We start from the raw sequence: 21,004 nt of genomic DNA, 5'->3' as shown, positions 1-21,004 counted from the left end.
ATTTTATGCTGAAATTTTTCCTTTTACACTTGTAAAAAAAAAAAGCTACCTGGTTGAAGTAACAATTTTGTGGTAAAAATTTATTTTTTTATTTTCACAGCTCAACATTATAAACTTCTGTGAAGCACTTGAGGGTTCAGGGTACTCACCAAACATCTAGATAAATTCCTTCAGGGGTCTATTTTCCAAAATGGGGCCACATGTTGGGGAGCTGCACTGTATAGACACTTCAGGGGCTCTCCTAATGCAACATAGCGTCTGCTATTGATTTTAGCCAATTTTGCAGTCAAACAGCGCTCCTTCCCTTCCGAGCCCTGTCATGCGCCCAAACAGTTTATTTCCACCACATATAAGGTATCGCCAAACTCAGGAGAAATTGCACAATAAATTTTATGCTGAATTTTTTCCTTTTACTCTTGTAAAAAAAAAGCTACCTGGTTGAAATAAGAATTTTGTGGTAAAAATGTATTTTTTTATTTTCACAGCTCAACATTATAAACTTCTGTGAAGCACCTGGGGGTTCAGGGTACTCACAAAACATCTAGATAATTTCCTTGTGGGGTCTATATTCCAAAATGTGGCCACATGTTGAGGAGCTTCACTGTATAGACACCTCAGGGGCTCTCCAAATGCAACATGGCGTCCGCTATTGATTCCAGACAATTTTGCAGTCAAATGGCACTCCTTCCCTTCCGAGCCCCGCCGTGTACCCAAACAGTTGATTTCCACCACATATAAGGTATCACCAAACTCAGGAGAAATTGCACAATAAATTTCATGGTGATTTTTTTTTCCTGTTACCCTTGTGGAAAAAAAAGCTACCTGGTTGAAATAACAATTTTGTGGTAAAATTTTATTTTTTTATTTTCATGGCTCAATGTTATAAAATTCTGTGAAGCACCTGGGGGTTCAGGGTACTCACCAAACATCTAGATAAATTCCTTGAGGGGCCTAGTTTCCAAAATGGGGTCACTTGTGCGGGGTTTCTGCTGTTTAGGTACCTTAGGGGACCTCCAAATGTGACATGGTGCCCGCAATCTTTTTCAGCCAAATTTCCTTTCCAAAATTCAAATATTGCTCCTTTCGTTCCAAGCCCTCCCATTTGTCCATACAAAGGTTTCAGACCACATGTGAGGTATCACCGCACTCATAAAAAAGTGGGTAACAAACCTTGAGGTCAAATTTTTGGAATTACCTCTTGAAAAAGTGAGAAAATTGATACTAAAGTAACATTTTTGAGAAAATTATTAAAATTTTCAATATGACAACGTAACGTTAACAAAATCTGTGAAGTACCTGTGGATCCAAAATGCTCACTATACCCCAACATAGAAGCCTTGAGGGGTCTAGTTTCCAAAATGGCGTCACTTGTGAGGGGTTTCTTCTGTTTAGGTACCTTAGCGGACCTGTAAATGCAACATGGTGCCCGCAATCTATTTCAGCCAAATTTGCTTTCCAAAATTCAAATATTGCTCCTTCTGTTCCGACCCCTCCCATTTGTCCAAACAGAGGTTTCTGACCACATGTGGGGTATCGGCGCGCTCATAAGAAAGTGGGAAACAAGTTTTGGGGTCCATTTTGTTGTGTTATTTCTTCTAAAAGTGAAAAAATTTGGGTTAGAGCAACATTTTTAGGTAAAATTTAATTTTTGCTTTTTTTCATTCCACATTGCTTTTGTTCATGTGAAGCACCTGAAGGGTTAATAAACTTCTTGAATGTGTTTTTGAGTACTTTGGGGGGTGCAGTTTTTAGATTGGTGTCACTTTTGGGTATTTTCTGTCATCTAGGCCTCTCAAAGTCACTTCAAATGTGATGTGGTCCCTAAAAAAATGGTTTTGTAAATTTTGATGTAAAAATGAGAAATCGCTGATGAACTTTGAACTCTTCTAACTTCCTAACAAAAAAAAATTTTGTTTCCAAAATTGTGCTGATATAAAGTAGACATGTGGGAAATGTTATTTATTAACTATTTTGTGTCACAGAAATCTCTGGTTTAACGGTATAAAAGTTCAAAAGTTGAAAATTGCTAAATTTTCAACATTTTTACCAAAATTCATTTTTTTTCATAAATAAACGCAAAAAATATTGTCTTAAATTTGGTACTAACATGAAGTCCAATATGTGACAAAAAAACATTCTCAGAATCACCAGGATCCGTTGAAGCGTTCCAGAGTTATAACCTCATGAAGTGACACTGGTCAGAATTGCAAAATTTGGTCTGGTAATAAGGTGAAAATTAGCTCCGTCACTAAGGGGTAACTCTATATTAGGCTCTTCTGGTCTATATACATATTTGCAAAATTCAGTGCATAGATAACTACTCAATAGTATATAATATATACTGTAGTTGAAAAATGGAAAACGGGTTTTATGCCACGCTAAAAACCACAGATGCTGTATATATTAAAAGTTTCTCTTTTATTTCACAGTTCTACGCATTTCAGAGACATCTCCATCTCCTTCTTGAGGAAAAAATAAATCATGATTTCTTTTTTCCTGAAGAAGGAGACGGAGATGTCTCTGAAACGCGTAGAACTGTGAAATAAAAGAGAAATTTTTAATATATACAGCATCTGTGGTTTTTAGCGCGGCATAAAACTTGTTTTCCATTTTTCAACTATATATTATATACCTCTACGGGGCCGCTGCTGAACCACCAGGACACTCACAAGCGATCATAAGGGGTTGTGACTGGCACAACCTCACCAGGTGAGTGTAACATTCCTTTTTTTCCTTCTACCCTCATACCGGATAAGACCCTATTGCGCTTTTCTTTCCCTTCTATAGTACTCAATAGTATAGTCATGGACAATATGAACTCATAATTTTGAGTTGCTGTTCATTATATGTCATGTGAGGCTATGCGCTCACATGAGACAAACTACTTTCATATGCCTGGAAGAATATACATGTGTTTGTATAACATTAAAGAACATGTTATATATACAGTGTGTGTCAACCTTGTGAAGACTTACAGAAAATGTTTGACCTCTGTCATTGCCAACAAAGGATATATAACAAAATATTGAGATTAACTTCTGTTATTGACCAAATACTTATTTTCCACCATAATTTGCAAAAAAAATCTTACCAAATCAGACAAGGTGATTTTCTGGATTTTTTTTCTCATTTTGTCTCTCATAGTTGTGGTCTACCTATGATGTCAATTGCAGGCCTCTCATCTTTTTAACTGGGAGAACTTGCACAATTCATGGCTGACTTATATATATATAATATACGTTCTCTTATACATGTGCACACATGGCACAAGTTTCCCAATGTGCGTTTTGCTATTGTTGCTTGCTCAGGGGTCATGGCCTAAAGTCATCCTCATAATATAGGGGGCTGTACTGGTTATGTGATTAGGTTAAACCAATAACATTTATATTAATAGCACATGCGCAGTTAGCTCCTAAGAGGGCTGCCTGCACTAGCCAACAGTTCCAGATAGCGCATGCACAGGAGCGGCCGGCACGATTGCAGCAAGCGCAAGGTGGGAAAATAGGGCTTGGGAGTGTACACAATATGGTTGTCTTGTTAGATATCTTAGCGCTAGGGATAATTTAAAGGACCAAAACATATTTAGGTACACTGGAATAGAATATGTCAGTACAGTATATTTTTACAGGTATACAGTTCACTACTTTCTAAAAAGTAGCATAGATAAAATATAACATAAATAAATGCAATTATATGTCCATACAGTTGAATATGCCATATTATGCATTAATATATGAACATGCTGATCCTTTGGGTTACAGCCATACAGGTACAATACTGCATTATTAAATAGAAGTAAGATTACATGCAATATACTTTTTCATACATATTTAAGTCCACCTTCATACATTATATAAAACTGGTGTCATTTTATGCCACATCAATCACCATTACACAAATTATACATGCTATATTAAAGAGGCAATTACAAATAAGAATGAGATGTTATATGCTGTCCAGACCTCAGATGTATCATACTCTCATGTATGTATACATTACCCCAATAAATGCGTCTGCATATACATTGATTGTAGACCCTTTTGGTTAAGTCATCCCAACAACGCCAATATACAGAGACTTTACAGATATCAGAAAAAATATATAACATGTAGTAAAAACCACATAAAAAACACAAAACCATAAAATTAGAACACTAAAAATTCCCAACTTATAGGCTGGAAGGTAATATTACAGAAAAAAAGTAAAAGCCAATAGATTCCTTAAAGCAATGTGGGACCATGGTGCCCAAAATTGTAATCTATTTAGACTCCCTATGTGCCAGGGTTCTCTTAATGTCAGCTCCCCTCATGCCACCATGAATATGATCGATTACCCTTACTGAGAAAGATTTTGGATTGCAGCTGTCCTAAAATGTCGAAGGATTGTTTGACATCCGTCGTTGTCTTAGCAGCTAGAATGTTACGCACATGTTCACGTAGGGGAGTTTTGAGTTTTCGCGACATCAGCCCAATATAAATCTTTGAGCAGCTGGATGTTGCATAATAGATTACCTGAGTGGCATTGCATGTGATACATTGTTTTATCAAAAAGGTTTTTTGCACATCTGCTGATACAAAGATGGTCGCCCAGCCGATGTTAACAAAGGATACAAAGTTACCACATGCATAACAACCCTCTGGTGGACCATTTGAGTTAAATGGATTCTTAATTGGGGGGTCATAGTAGCTTTGGACTAGTATATCTTTAAGATTTTGGCTTCTCCTTGATGTCATTCATAATAAAATTTGCACAAATGCTCCCCTGCATTATTTAAAAAAAAAAAGAAACAAAACAACTTTTTATTTAAAAAAACTACTGCATCTAGCCGTCATCTGTTGTATATTATAGGTTATATTTGAAAAAAAACAAAGCGAAAAATTGTTTGAAATAGGTTATATTTGCATGTTGCACTTTTAAAATGGATGTATACATCAGCTGAACAATTGTTTCACTTTAACATCCCTATTGATGATCCCCTCTCCCCATCGGCCTCTCATCTTTTATCTCTAACCTCCTCTCTTGGCCTTTTACAACTTACTAACTCTCCTACACATAAAGACTGAAATATTCTGGACTTGGTCTTCTCTTGGCTCGGCTCAGTACATGATCTTACTAACTCCCCTCTCCCCCTCTCTGACCACAACTTTCTTTCATTCTCTGTCAAGAACTGTCATCCCACTTAGGACACCCCCACTTTCCACACTTATAGGTATATACAGTTAGGTCCAGAAATATTTGGACAGTGACACAATTTTCGCGAGTTGGGCTCTGCATGCCACCACATTGGATTTGAAATGAAACCTCTACATCAGAATTCAAGTGCAGATTGTAACGTTTAATTTGAAGGTTTGAACAAAGATATCTGATAGAAATTGTAGGAATTGTACACATTTCTTTACAAACACTCCACATTTTAGGAGGTCAAAAGTAATTGGACAAATAAACCAAACCCAAACAAAATATTTTTATTTTCAATATTTTGTTGCGAATCCTTTGGAGGCAATCACTGCCTTAAGTCTGGAACCCATGGACATCACCAAACGCTGGGTTTCCTCCTTCTTAATGCTTTGCCAGGCCTTTACAGCCGCAGCCTTCAGGTCTTGCTTGTTTGTGGGTCTTTCCGTCTTAAGTCTGGATTTGAGCAAGTGAAATGCATGCTCAATTGGGTTAAGATCTGGTGATTGACTTGGCCATTGCAGAATGTTCCAGTTTTTTGCACTCATGAACTCCTGGGTAGCTTTGGCTGTATGCTTGGGGTCATTGTCCATCTGTACTATGAAGCGCCGTCCGATCAACTTTGCGGAATTTGGCTGAATCTGGGCTGAAAGTATATCCCGGTTCACTTCAGAATTCATCCGGCTACTCTTGTCTGCTGTTATGTCATCAATAAACACAAGTGACCCAGTGCCATTGAAAGCCATGCATGCCCATGCCATCACGTTGCCTCCACCATGTTTTACAGAGGATGTGGTGTGCCTTGGATCATGTGCCGTTCCCTTTCTTCTCCAAACTTTTTTCTTCCCATCATTCTGGTACAGGTTGATCTTTGTCTCATCTGTCCATAGAATACTTTTCCAGAACTGAGCTGGCTTCATGAGGTGTTTTTCAGCAAATTTAACTCTGGCCTGTCTATTTTTGGAATTGATGAATGGTTTGCATCTAGATGTGAACCCTTTGTCTTTACTTTCATGGAGTCTTCTCTTTACTGTTGACTTAGAGACAGATAAACCTACTTCACTGAGAGTGTTCTGGACTTCAGTTGATGTTGTGAACGGGTTCTTCTTCACCAAAGAAAGTATGCGGCGATCATCCACCACTGTTGTCATCCGTGGACGCCCAGGCCTTTTTGAGTTCCCAAGCTCACCAGTCAATTCCTTTTTTCTCAGAATGTACCCGACTGTTGATTTTGCTACTCCAAGCATGTCTGCTATCTCTCTGATGCATTTTTTCTTTTTTTTCAGCCTCAGGATGTTCTGCTTCACTTCAATTGAGAGTTCCTTAGACCGCATGTTGTCTGGTCACAGCAACAGCTTCCAAATGCAAAACCACACACCTGTAATCAACCCCAGACCTTTTAACTACTTCATTGATTACAGGTTAACGAGGGAGACGCCTTCAGAGTTAATTGCAGCCCTTAGAGTCCCTTGTCCAATTACTTTTGGTCCCTTGAAAAAGAGGAGGCTATGCATTACAGAGCTATGATTCCTAAACCCTTTCTCCAATTTGGATGTGAAAACTCTCATATTGCAGCTGGGAGTGTGCACTTTCAGCCCATATTATATATATAATTGTATTTCTGAACATGTTTTTGTAAACAGCTAAAATAACAAAACTTGTGTCACTGTCCAAATATTTCTGGACCTAACTGTATAGTATGTGCCATTAATATCCAGAAACTTATGAAGAATTTGCAGTTATCATTGTCTCCAATATCTTCCCTCTCATGTCCGGACTCTGCTCTGAAACATTATAATGAAATAGTGCAAAGCTCCCTGGATGAAGCTGCACCTCCTACACACAGAACAACTCTGCACAGATGGTGGCAGCCCTGGTACACACTACAAATACGTTTTCTCCAACAGTGCTCCAGGTGCGCTGAACGTCTATGGAGAAAATTCAATCTGTTGAAAGATTTCATACATTATAAGTTTATATTTAAAGGGGTTATCCGGCTTATTTTGTTTTTTTTATTATTTACACTATTGGGCTACATTGGGGCAGGTAAGTAGATAGTGACCACTTACCTGCCCTGCTGTCAGCCCCTCTCCCCAGGCTCAGAGGGGTCATGTGACTGCTCCTGCTGTGATTTTGCTGCTTCCGGTCATTTCATGTCAACATGGGCAGGACCATGTTGACATGCAAATCTGCCACTGCATGTTGCCGCTCTGCTGGGCAGGTACAGTGCGATGAGCCCCCGCCCCCTCCCTGTTTGCTGCTATCTGTGCCCTGTATGTGCTGGACAAACACAGGGTTGCCCTCTCTGTCTAGGACACCATGAGCACTGATTGCCCGACAGTGTCCTCAGCTCATTATGTTGTATGGTACCCGGGCAACTGTGATGCCTCTCCCCTGTGCGCTGTCTCTGTGATGAATGCAGCCTCCCATGCTTCTCGCTTATGAATACAGTCAGAAGCAGGGATGTTACCTGACACCAGCGAACAACAGCACTGAGCTCTGTATCGCTTAGCTGTAAGGTCACTGCAATCATCACCGCGCGGAGGAGAAGAGATAGCATGCTGCATGGGTTAGAAGAGAGAGCGAACAGGGGGGGCAGAGAAGAGCGTGCACGGCTGACAGAGTGGGGGGGTGCAGAGAAGAGAGTTCATGGGTGACACAGCAGGGGGCAGAGACGAGAGTTCATGGGGTTGAGAGACAGCGGAGTGCTGGGGGCAGAGGAGACAGTGGGAGAGAAGAGAGTGCATGAGGGGGGATTATGTATAATATATTATATAACTCTTGGTGTGTGTGTGTGTGTGTGTGTGTGTGTGTGTGTGTGTATATCCTATAGACTCACATTAGGGGCTATATATAATTTTCATTACATAGTACTCATTTATCTATCAGGTGCTGGGGCAGAATACTGACAGGGAATGTGTGTGCAGAGGGCGGGCAGATGGTGTGGCTGGACACTGAGGTCGGGGGCGGTGCCAGCTGTGACTGTGGGTTTGGCAGTCAAACATGTCATGTTTGGTTGTGCTGAATGTAAACAAAGAACTGCAGAGAATAAAGTGAAAAATCAAGAGAAACAAAAGTTAGAAAACAAAAAAATAATGTAGGGGGTGTTTTATATGACAATACAGCACAGATTAACTTAAATTTTTTTTTGGAGTTTGTCGGACAACTCCTTTAAAACATACAACATTGCCCTTCACCTCCGCAAACAAGCGTACTTCAACACCCTCATCACCTCACTAGCCAACAATCCTAAATGACTCTTTGCCACTTTCATTTGCTCCTCAGTCCAAGAGGGCAGGCCCCAACCATCAACCTCAGAGTGGATGATCTGACCAATTGTTTTAAAAAGAAAATTGTCCATATGCGACATGAACTTTTCTCCCAGTCTCCTAATATCATTCATTTCTCTTCTGCGCTTCATCCTGCTTATTTTCTGTCTTTGAACCAGTCACAGAAGGTGAAGTTACCTGGCTCCTTGCATCTTCATGTCTTAGACCCGCAACACACATCCGTTTAATTTGTACGTGTGCGGTACGTATTTGCACGTACCGGAGACACGTACACACGGAGACCCATGTTATTCTATGGTAGATGGCACACACACGTAAAATCACACGGAACGTGTGTCCGTGTGGTAAGTACGTGTGTGCACTTTTCTACACGGACAACATGTCCGTTTTTGGCCGGCAGCACGCAGGCACGGACCCGCTTTAGTCTATGGGTCCGTGCCTGCACGTACCGCACACGGAGTATGTCCGTGTTCAGCACGTTTCGTGCGTGTGCGTTTTTACACTAGCGATCTTATTTTTTGTTTTTTTTAAATTAAATTCAGTATACTTACCTTTTTTTCTGCTGTTCTCAGTCATACTTACATTGGCGCTCGGTTTTTTTCTTCCCCCGGCTCATACCGCTCCCCGATCACCAGCGCGGTGAGGAACAGCTGTGCAGAGAATACGCGGCAACAATTAATTGTTACAAGGCAATTTGTTAGTGTTTTTTTTTCTAATAAAGGATTGTTCGGGTGTGTGTGTTTATTTACTGTAATTTACAGATTAATCGTGGAAGGCATCTCGGGGAGACGCCTGACATGATTAATCTTGGACTTATTGGCAGCTATGGGCTGCCAAAAACTCCTTATTACCCCGATTTGCCAACGCACCAGGGCAAATTGGGAAGAGCCGGGTACAGTCCCAGAACTGTTGCATATAATGTATGCGGCAATTCTGGGCAGCTGCTGACTGATATTGTTAGGCTGGGGGGCTCCCCATAACGTGGGGCTCCCCATCCTGAGAATACCAGCCTTCAGCCGTATGGCTTTATCTGGCTGGTATTAAAATTGGGGGGGAACACACGCCGTTTTTTTAAATTATTTATTTATTAATTTTACTGCACAGTATAGACACGCCCACCGGCTGCTGTGACTGTGTGCAGTGAGACAGCTGTCACTCAGTGTGGGGGGTGTGTCTGACTGCAACCAATCACAGGTGCCTGTGGGTGGGGAAAGCAGGGAATACGAGATTGATTAATGAGCGGCCGGCATATTCAAAGTAATTGTTGCAGCGTATTCTCTGCACAGCTGATCCTCGCCGCGCTGGTGATCGGGGAGCGGTAAGTATGAGAGAGGGCTGCTAACTTCAGTCACTCGGGGATTAGCGGTCACTGGTGAATCCTTCACAGGTGACCGCTAATCAGTACATGGCACACAGACAGAGCCGCGGCATGACAATGAAGTCGGGTGAAGTTCCTCCAAGTTCATTCTCATCGCGCAACTCTGTCTGATGTCAGCCGACATGTATCAACGACATTGTGCAACACACAAACGGACATTCCACACGGACATTCCACGTACACATACATGGGCATTTTACACACAAACACGGACATTTTACACGTACACACGGCTCGCATACGCCATCACACGGATGCCATACGTACCGGAGAAACGCCCCAAAAAAACAGAACACGGACCCGAAAAACGGACCGTGTCACAGGACGTTTTTTTTGCGGAAGTATGTTTTAGGCCTTACTACCTGCACCAGTGACCCTATTTCCTCACATCTCTTTCAGTCCCTTTCCCCCGACTGCCACAACTCACTTAACTAAAATATTTAACCTCTCTTTCTCATCTGCTGTCTTTCCCTGCACCTTTAAACATGTCAGCATACACCCATTACTAAAAAATACCCATCACTCAACCAAAACTGCGCTGCTAAGTACAGACCTGTCTTTAATCTCCTCTTAATCTCTAAACTTATTGAAGGCATAGTCCGGTCCCTTTTAATCCGCTATCTCTCAGATAACTCACTTTGACCCTTTGCAATCCGGTTTCCACTCCTTAAGGGTACTTCTCACATAGCGAGATCGCTAGCGAGATCGCTGCTGAGTCACAGGTTTTGTGACATACCAGTGACCTCATCAACGATCTCACTGTGTGTGACACTAAGCAACGACCTGGCCCCTGTTGTGAAATCACTGATCGTTACACACTGTTCTGGTTCATTTTTTGCTCGTTGGTCTCCTGCTGTGCAACACACATCTTCGTGGCGGGAGACCAATGAGCACTGACTCTGTGTAAGCAGCGTACGCTGGTAACCAGGGTAAATATCGGCTAACTAAGTAAAGCGCTTTGCTTAGTACCCCGATGTGTACCCATGCTATGTGTGCAGGGAGCCAGCGCTAAGCGATGTATGCTGGTAACCAGGGTAAATATCGGGTAACCAAGTAAAGCGCTTTGCTTAGTTACCTGATATTTACCTTGGTTACCAGCGTACACCGCTTAACACTGGCTTCCTGCACACGTAACCAGGGTAAATATCGGGTAACTAAGCAAAGCGCTTTGCTTAGTAACCTGATGTGTACCTTGGTTACCAAGTGCAGAGTCGCTGGTGCCTGGTCGCTGGTGAGATCTGCCTGATTGACAGCTCACCAGCGACCATGTAGTGACGCACCAGCAATCCTGACCAGGTCAAATCGTGGTCGGAATCGCTGGTACGTCGTTTAGTGAGACGGTACCCTTACACTCTACTGAAGCTGCTCTTACTAAAGTCTCTAACTATGTATTAACAGCTAAATCTAAAGGTCACTTCCTGCTGATTCTTCTGGATTTCTATGCAGCATTCTATTCTGTGCATCATCAACTCCTCTTTTCTATTCTCTGGTCTTTCAGGCTCAAGGACACTGGTCTATCCTGATTCTACTCTTACCTTTATGATGCCTCCTTTACTGTATCTTTTCCTGGCTCCTCTTCCTCTCCTCTTCCCCTTATTGTCAGGGTTCCTCAGAGTTCAGTCCTAGGCCCCCTTCCCTTATCTCTATATACTGCCCCTACATTGCTAGAAAATACCAGTGATTGTCTGAATGCTGTTTCTAACATCATGTTCTTTCTCTAACTAAAGCTGAATCTGTTGAAAACTTAACTTCTTATTTCTCCTCCCTCCACTAACCTTTATAAACCGAGTGTTGCCATTTCCGTTTGGGAGTCTGCCATTACTTCCCAGCAGCACGTCCACTGTTTTGAGGTTATATTTGACTCAGATCTCTCCTTCACTCCCTACATCCAATCATTTGCTTGATCATGTCACCTACATATCAAAAACATGTTTAGAATTCGCCTTTTTCTTACTGCTGACTTTGCAAAAACTCTTACTGTCACTCTTATTCATTCTTATCTGGACTACGGCCAGGATCATATTCCTCTCCAACCGCTACACTGATGCTTCTACCCTGTGCCAGTCATTGCACTGGTTTTCCATCTGCTACAGAGTACAAAATAAACTTATCACTCTGGCCCACAAAGCTCTCCATAGTTCTGCACCACTGTACTTCTCCTCCATTATCTTTATCACCCTACCAATGCCCTCTATTCCGCTAATGACCTAAAACTGACATCCTCTATAATCTGAATCTCCAAGACTTCTTGCAAGCTACACCAATTATCTGTAGCACACTACCAAGATCAATTCGATTCATTCTTAATACCCACAGTTTTAAGTGTGTCCTAAAAATGCATTTCTTTAGACTGGCTTATCACCCTACTTCACTTAACTAACTATTCCCATTTTGACCTTACAAAATTTTCTTCCAAATCAGATTCCTTGTATTATGTGTTTATACACCCTCCATGCACTTAATAGCAATCTGTATCTGTACTTGTACACATACTGGCTGTTGACCGGTTCATGCAGCGATATATGAATCCGGTATGTACAACCCCTGGCAAAAATGATGGAATTACCTGGCTCTGAGGATGTTCATTCAGTTGTTTACTTTTATTTAAAAAAAAGCAGATCACAGACATGGCACAAAACTAAAGTAATTTCAAATGGCAACTTTCTGGCTTTAAGAAATACTAAAAAAATTATGAAAACATAATGTGCTAGCCAGTAACGGTTACTTTTCAAAACCAAACAGGGGGAAAAAATTATGGAATCACTAAATTATGAGGAGAAAAAATTATGGAATAATGAAAAACAAACAAAAAAACACTCCCAATACATCACTAGTATTTTGTTGCACCACCTCTGGCTTTTATAACAGCTTGCAGTCCCTGAGGCATGGACTTAATGAGTGAAAACAGTACTCTTCATCAATCTGGCTCCAACTTCTCTGATTACTGTTGCCAAATCAGCTTTGCAGGTTGGAGGCTTTTCATGGACCATTTTCTTCAACTTCCACCAAAGATTTTCAGTTGGATTGAGATACGGACTATTTGCAGGCCATGACATTGACCTTAGGTGTCTTCTTTCAAGAAATGTTTTCACAGTTTTTGCTCTATGGCAGGATTCATTATCATCTTGATAAATGATTTCATCATCCTCAAACATCCTTTCAATTGATGGGATAAGAAAAGTGTCCAAAATTTCAATGTAAACTTGGGCATTTATTGAAGAGGTAATGACAGCCATCTCCCCAGTGCCTTTACCTGACATACAGCCCCATATCATCAATGACTGTGGAAATTTACATGTTCTCTTCAGGCAGTCATCTTTATAAATCTCATTGGAACGACACCAAACAAAAGTTCCAGCATCATCACCTTGCCCAATGCAGATTCGCGATTCATCACTGAATATGACTTTTATCCAGTCATCCACAGTCCACAATTGCTTTTCCTTAGCCCATTGTAACCTTGTTTTTTTTCTGTTTAGGTGTTAAGGGTGGCTTTTGTTTAGCTTTTCTGTATGTAAATCCCATTTTCTTTAGGCGGTTTCTTACAGTTCAGTCACAGACATTGACTTCAGTTTCCTCCCATTCATTCCTCATTTGTTTTGTTGTGCATTTCCTCTTTTGGAGACATATTGCTTTAAGTTTCCAGTCTTGACACTTTGATGTCTTCCTTGGTCTACCAGTATGTTTGCCTTTAACAACCTTCCCATGTTCTTTGTATTTGGTCCAGATTTTAGACACAGCTGACTATGAACAACCAACATCTTTTGCAACATTGCGTGATGATTTACCCTCTTTTAAGAGTTTGATAATCCCCTCCTTTGTTTCAATTGACATCTTTCGTGTTGGAGCCATGATTCATGTCAGTCCACTTGGTGCAACAGCTCTCCAAGGTGTGATCACTCCTTTTAGATGCAGACTAACGAGTAGATCTTATTTGATGCAGGTGTTAGTTTTGAGAATGAACATTTACAGGGTGATTCCATTATTTTTACCTGAGAATTGAGTGATTCCATAATGTTTCCCCTGTTTGGTTTTGAAATAAACATCTTCAGAGAAAGTGAGGAAAATATTTAAACCAATCGTAAAGATTTCTCCATAATGTAACTAGTCTCTAAAGCTGTACTGTGTGACACAATGTTCTATATCATGTAATAGACTTAATAGAGAAATCCCTTTTACATCTGTGTTCATATCTACATTAGGCATTCACATTTCTGATCTGTTATATAAACTGAAAACAGAATGTAGGCAGAAGACAGAGCTGTCACATTATGGCCCCAATGGCACCTGATTATGGTCATTAGACAGGAACCAGACAAAACGAGTAAAATAAATAAACTTGATGCAAAAGTTCTACATGCAGTAAACATTTTCTGGTTAAGACCTCTTTCACACAGCAGGCTTTTGGTAGGTAATTTGCATTAGTTTTTGGCAACCAAAACTAGAAGTGGTATACAGTATAAGCAAAGAGAGAAGAAGGATCTGTACCTCTGTGTCCTGGACCCATTATTGTTTTTGAGCTACTGATGCTGAATACATACCAAAATACTAATACTACAATGTGAAAGTCAATGCATTTTATTTAATTCTCTGAAAGTCAGATGACATGGACACCACAAAATGCTGCGTGTCCTCCCTTGATGATAGGAACCTCCTTAAGTTACTTCTTGTTTTTTATTATTATTATTATTATTATTATATATAATGATAATAATAATAATAATAATAAATATTTATTTCTATAGCGCCAACATATTCTGCAGCGCTTTACAATTCAGGAGGATCATATACAAACAAGTAACAGTTATAGAATATACAATAATTAGAAAAAAAAAAAGAAAAAGACAACCCTGCTCGTGAGAGCTTACAATCTACAATGAGGTGGGGGGGCAAGGTACAAGTGCTTATTTACAATGACAATCCAGTCATCTCAAGGAAATGGGGGATAGATAAAGGATGCCTGAACCAGTAAAGGCTACTTTACACGCTGCGATATCGGTCCCGATATCGCTAGCGTGGGTACCCGCCCCCATCTGTTGTGCGACACGGGCAAATCGCTGCCCGTGCCGCACAACATCGCGCAGACCCATCACACATACTTACCTGCCCGGCGACGTTGCTGTGACCGGCGAACCGCCTCCTTTCTAAGGGGGCGGTCCGTGCGGCGTCACAGCGACGTCACTGAGTGGCCGCCCAATAGAAGCGGAGGGGCGGAGATGAGTGGCCGGAACATCCCGCCCACCTCCTTCCTTCCTCATAGCGGCCGGGAGGCAGGTAAGGAGAGGTTCCTTGTTCCTGCGGTGTCACACATAGCGATGTGTGCTGCCGCAGGAACGACAAACTACATCGTTACTGCTGCAGTAACGATAATCGAGAATGGACCTCCATGTCACCGATGAGCGATTTTGCACGTTTTTGCAATGATGCAAAATCGCTCATCAGTGTCACACGCAGCAACATCGCTAATGTGGCCGGATGTGCGTCACAAATTCTGTGACCTCAATGACTCCGCATTAGCGATGTTGCAGCGTGTAAAGCCCCCTTTAGTCAGAACTTTGAGATGCTTTTGGGTGCATTGGAGTTTGACAGGGAGTTATGTTCTAAGAAGTTGTGAAGGGACTATGCAAATTTAATTTGGCTAGGGAGTGTTATAGGCCGCCCTAAAAAGATGTGTTTTTAGGGAGTGTCTGAAGCAGAGTAAGTTGTGATTCATCCTAGCTTCTTGGGGTAGAGCATTCAAGAGGATTGGTGCAGCTTTGGAGAAGTCTTGGATACGGGAGTGGGAGGTTCGGATTAGTGTGGATGTTAGTCTAAAGTCTTTTGTGGAGCATAGAGAATGGATAGGGTGATAGACAGAGATGAGGGTGGAGATGTAGAGGGGGGCCGCACTGTGGAGAGCTTTCTGGGTGAGAAGGATACATTGTAGATACATTCACGAGTTATGACACCAGCTCCACTATTCCACTTTCTTACTTTCTTATTTATTCTGTCTCTTCCTTTACAATCTAGTACCAGTGATTCTTCTTTTCATCTCTTTGTAGTATTTTATTCTAGAACTGGGCATCTTTTAGATGTTTGATCACAACGTCTCACATGGGCTTTCTGTTCTTTGGTGTTGTCAATTTTGATTTTGAGAGAAATCTTCTGGCTTTTCATGCATTAAGGCATAATATAAGACTTTGAGAATGATAAACTTGCCTTCTTGAGGGCATTTTTGACTTGGCCAGATAATGTAAAGGGGTTTGTCTTTACCAATGAAAGGATTCCGTGATCATCCACTGTGGTTGATCTCTGTGCTCTTCCACATCAGTTGATGTTGTTAAGCTTTCCAGTATATCTATTTTTTTTAAGTGTACCATTGTTGATTTTTGTGTATGTATTTTTTTATGAAGAAATATTATTATAGCAATTTTAGCTTAGGTTGGCAATGTACCTTTTATGTGTCTCATTTCTCATGCCCTTTTTAGTGAGAACTAGGCAAGTAAGAGCAAGATAGAGAGAGAAAAAAAAGATAACATTTGCTGAAATGTAACAGTAAATTTTAAGTCCTAGACTCTTTATTGGAATTGTTAACTGCACATTTATATTTACCTTTCTTAGATGTACCTTTTCCTTGTTCAAACTAAGTACTACTTTGGCAAAAATAAAACCTTGTTTTGGTGGATTTAGTTTTATAAATTTGGCTGAACAGTATTTTTTTTTGTTCGAGGCATATAAAATGTACCGTAGATTTACTGCATACCCGTATCTTATAAGACGCATCTGATATCTTACATAATTTGTCCCAGTGACTACAACTGTAGACCGGGGACTAGGATCATCGCTATTTCTTAACAAGCTGTGAAAAAACTTGACTGCTAAGGCACCCTGCACCTGACAGTGTAAACATGACTGCACGTGCGCTTCTAATTAAAGGGCTAGCTGTGGAGACTAATCGAAGAGGATATTTAAGATCTGTAAGACAGAGCTTAGTGTGACCCTCCCCCCGAGGAAGCCCAAGCAAAACGCGCGTCTGGGGTTACGGAGATGCCATTTACCAACAGGGAATACTATGGGTCAATGTAGTCATTTTCCTTTGTGAAATATGTCTGTATAATCAATTGATTTATCTTGCTACTAAAGGCTGAGCACTGTCTGTATACTCACCCAATTGGAGATTAAATCCTCCCCCTTAGGATACTGGCATTTTCTTTCTGGCACCTTAGCTAGTTTGTAGTCTTCACCATGCACCTTGACTATGTATGTATTTATTTTGTATGTTTGCAGTAATCCTGACAATGCGTGCACTGCACACTTTGGGAATTCACAAGTCTGTAGTCACATAGAGTAGCTGCAGACTTGTACCACAAGGCTGGAAAACCCCTTTATATTGTTCCTAAAGATAAGATTGTTTTGAACCAGCCTGACCTTATATATGAAGAAAGCAGAGTGGGTCAATCATAACAAAATAGACCTAAAAATCTTCCATGCATATCTCTTTTTATATCTTCAAGGTAGCATAGTGGGCAGTCTTGTAGCCTAATAATGCCAGAAACTAAAGACATAATGTTTAGGCCACTCTTTCATACTGGAAAGCTGTCTCTATCAGAGAGATTTCTGGTTTTCATTCTGTTGTCTAGAGTTTAATTTCCATGTACACTGTAGATAGAGCTTCACTTTAAATCTTGAAATATATCTGTTTATTCTTTAATATATTAAATTGAACTGTGAATATAATACTAGGGATAAAAAAATAAAAAACTGTAATATTGTCTTTTGTTCTTCAGGTGACTGATATGATGCTTCAGGACAATCAATACCCCGATTGGGGTAAATCTGCACGAGCCTTCTGGAGAAGGGGAAATATACGTATAATCCTTTTTTGGTAAGCAAATTCCAAGTAAAAATTTGTTGGTGATTTCTATATTGTAAACAAATCTACCAGGCCTGGATTTGTCAGTTAATTGTTTCTTTGATGAGTTGAGATAATTGAATGAACAGCTATGATGGAATTTTTTTGTTTTATAACTTTTGTCAAGTAGAACAATTGAATTCTAAATTTCAGATAGTATACCTTTTTCTGTCAAAATATTTTTATTGAATGTTTGAAATGAAGCAGGAGAAACAATACAGTATTAATAGTAAAAACATATATTCTAAAGGAAGGGGGGGGTAGGAAAAGGGGATGAGAACAAAAACCAAAAAACAACTTTAATGGGACAAAAGGGGGAGCTAAAAAGAGTAAAAAAAAGGGAAGAAGAAGGGAGGGAAGAATACAGCTGTAAAAACAGATGGGGAGGAGTCAAGCATACAGTTAAAGGGAATATGCCACCCGGATTTTGAAATGTAAGCTGAGGACAGCATGCTGCAAGGGTTAAAAAAGAAAAAAAATCTCTGTGTTCTCTTATCTGTGTGCAAGCTATTGTTTACTCAAACTAAAGGGTTTATTGCTCTGTGATTAACATTGGTGTGACTCTTCTGCACCTGCAGATCAGTCCACCATGCCCCATGCTGTGATTGACACCTCACAGTAAATGCACAATCTCTATTGAGAGCCTGGTATGGACCCAGCTCTGCTATACTCAATTCTGATATAAAGTCAGAACGGCTGAACCCAGTAATCTAAGTTAAACATGGTTAGTTTCAGAATCTCTTTGCCTACAACATGCTGCTCTCAGATGGAGTAAGAAAAACCTGGTGAAAGATTCACTTTAAAACCTTGAGTTTGAATACCCATTATGCAATAATATAAAAGTTTACTTATAATATCCTGTAATATTAAAAGAGGAAGCAAATAAAAGCATGTTAGAAAGAGAAACACATACAATAATTATGACTCTGCTAACTTTCTGTGTATACTTTTTAAGGCCAAAATATCAAATTTGGCTCTATGGGGAAATGTTTGGTTTTAAATTTCCAATATCCAAGTAGACACATATATGGATCAAGAGCATACTGATAATTGTTTTTTGATTAAAAGTACATGACCCATTCTATGCCAATTGAAGTTTTATCTTTGTAATCAAAATAACATCCCATGGTTCAAGTATTCCTTATGAATAAGTTGTACTTATATGAAATAAATCTAAATTACTCAGTCAAGAAATTGTAATCCAAGTGGGTCAATGAAGAAAGATTCGCCTTATTGCAATTTTGCAGTTCACATAAAAAAAATCTAAAATTACTGTAAATCCAATTATACATCCAAGTTTTGCCTAGAGAAGAGAGAATAAAGTTTCATCTTCATTAAAATCCAGAATTGTAATCCATTGATTAGGGAAGAAGTTTGGGTTATTTATCGGTATTTTCAGATGTCGAAGGAGATCTGAGCCTTTACCTGGAGAGTCGATGTAGAGAAATTTGTTTCCAAGTTTGACCTGCAGCGTTGCTGATTGGTACCAGCTGTACTTTATTCCTGCATGGAGGATTTTCTATCTTGAATTGTTGTCTTAGATAGATCTTTGAAGAGCAGTATATATTTGTATAGTGTTGGGCGTTTTGTAGCATTCCTCATTAAGGCATGTAGGTCATTTTCTATTTGAGTCAATATAAAAGTCACAATTGCGTATCTTGCGATTTCCCCAGGAAGACCAATTGATTTTGGGATTCTAAAGACTTTTATCACAAAATTCTCTTTGGAATGCTCCGGAATTAACTGCCGTACCTGCTAGGAGATGTAGTCTCTTAATAGTGGAGGTAAAATCTATTCCAGCAAACCACTGTTTTAGGTTATTTTTTCTATAGATGTCTTCAAAATATACTATCTGAGATTTTAAAGAAGAAATGTATTTTTGTAAACACTTGAAGAAGAGTGGTAGTTCAGTGGGGTTTAAACAAGAATTTGTAATTGTATCTTCAGTTTTGACAAGTCAAATATATTTGAATTGGTTGGGTTTGAGCTATCAGATTTAGAATTAAGACATTTTTGTATAAATAGTTTCATTCCTTTGAATATATCTTTAATATATAGTTCTTCCGTACGTGGCAAGATCTTTTGAATTTGGAGAGGTTAATAAAATAACCCCCTTTGTAGTCTTTGGGTAGATTTCCCATGTCTTTCTTCTCAAATGTAATAGGAAGGAAATTTAGAGACGTAAGACATTACATTCTTTTAATATAAATTTTATTGAAGGAAGAGCCCCAAAAGCATACAGAGATTCAATTGAGCAAGGGGTATTCCCATACGTTTCGGAATAAGCAGAAACCCCAGATATGCTGATTGATGCATGGTCACTTGATCCGTCAAATCATTAACTTGAGCCTGCATTTGATGTTCCTTTTCTTTGAAATATTTGCATTCAAAAGGTTATCAGACCCACTCATCTCCGATTCGATGTTGCTAGTTGGAGAATAAGATTCATCTGTGAAACATATATCTCCCTTTCTCCATATAGAGTCTGTCCAAAACGTCATCTAAGCCTTGACTATCCGATGGATAGTCCATATAGTTGGAGTCACCATAGTAAGCATACATCTTTTGTTAAGATAAAGTCATCTGAATACATCTGTATAAAATCTGTTTTGTCATCTTGAGATTGAGAGGATCCCTTTAATTTGTGTAAAAAGGTTTCCGTTTTCTCTTGTTTATCTATATCTGATGATTGGAAATCATTCAATTTTTCTGAAACCATGTCCCTTATACCACGCTTTTGTAATGTTGAGGAAATCTCTCCATTAACATTTGATTCAGTGTTTCCCTTTATTAATAAAAAGTCCTTATTGCTTTCCTCTATTTGGAGATTCTTATATGTATAACATTTAGGAAGGGGAGTTGCCAAAATATTTTTTCTCCAACAGTTAAATATGTAACTATTGTCCAAAGGTTCAGGTTCCATCAAATTAGTATCTTCTGTATCAGATGAATCCACATCATTACTACCTGTAGAGTTATGTAGAATAGGGAATTTTTGCAGATTATCCAAAGTTTCCCAGGATTTGCACTTCTCACTGCCAGAATGATTGTAATTAATATCCTCCGCTTGTCCCATCAGTATCTAATATAGCAGAGTCACCTGCATCTGATACATTCTTCCCACAGTTTTATTCTATAAACCCCCTTCCTCACTGTGGTGTCTGATCTATATGTGGAGACCTCACCTTCGTTTTGCTCAGATCTTGAATCCCCCACATGGCAGGAGAATGTAATCTTCTTCTCCTGCATTTGTCCTGTCACTCACCGACT

The 21,004-nt window shown here is 39.8% G+C and overlaps 1 protein-coding gene across 2 annotated transcripts in view; it reads left to right on the top strand.

The window, feature by feature from the left end:
* The window catches only part of TMEM117 (transmembrane protein 117), a 478,554-nt gene that overhangs the window by 252,865 nt on the left and 204,685 nt on the right, over nt 1–21,004 (top strand). For both annotated transcript variants that reach the window (XM_075344967.1, XM_075344968.1), the window contains exon 5: nt 17,610–17,707. In XM_075344967.1, coding sequence (XP_075201082.1) covers nt 17,610–17,707 — 98 coding nt within the window. The remainder of the gene's footprint in view (nt 1–17,609; nt 17,708–21,004) is intronic.

This window comes from Anomaloglossus baeobatrachus, chromosome 4, assembly GCF_048569485.1.
Source record: "Anomaloglossus baeobatrachus isolate aAnoBae1 chromosome 4, aAnoBae1.hap1, whole genome shotgun sequence".
Lineage (NCBI taxonomy): Eukaryota > Metazoa > Chordata > Amphibia > Anura > Aromobatidae > Anomaloglossus > Anomaloglossus baeobatrachus.
Note: the sequence above shows the minus strand (reverse complement) of the source record. Positions and strands in the feature narration are given on the sequence as shown.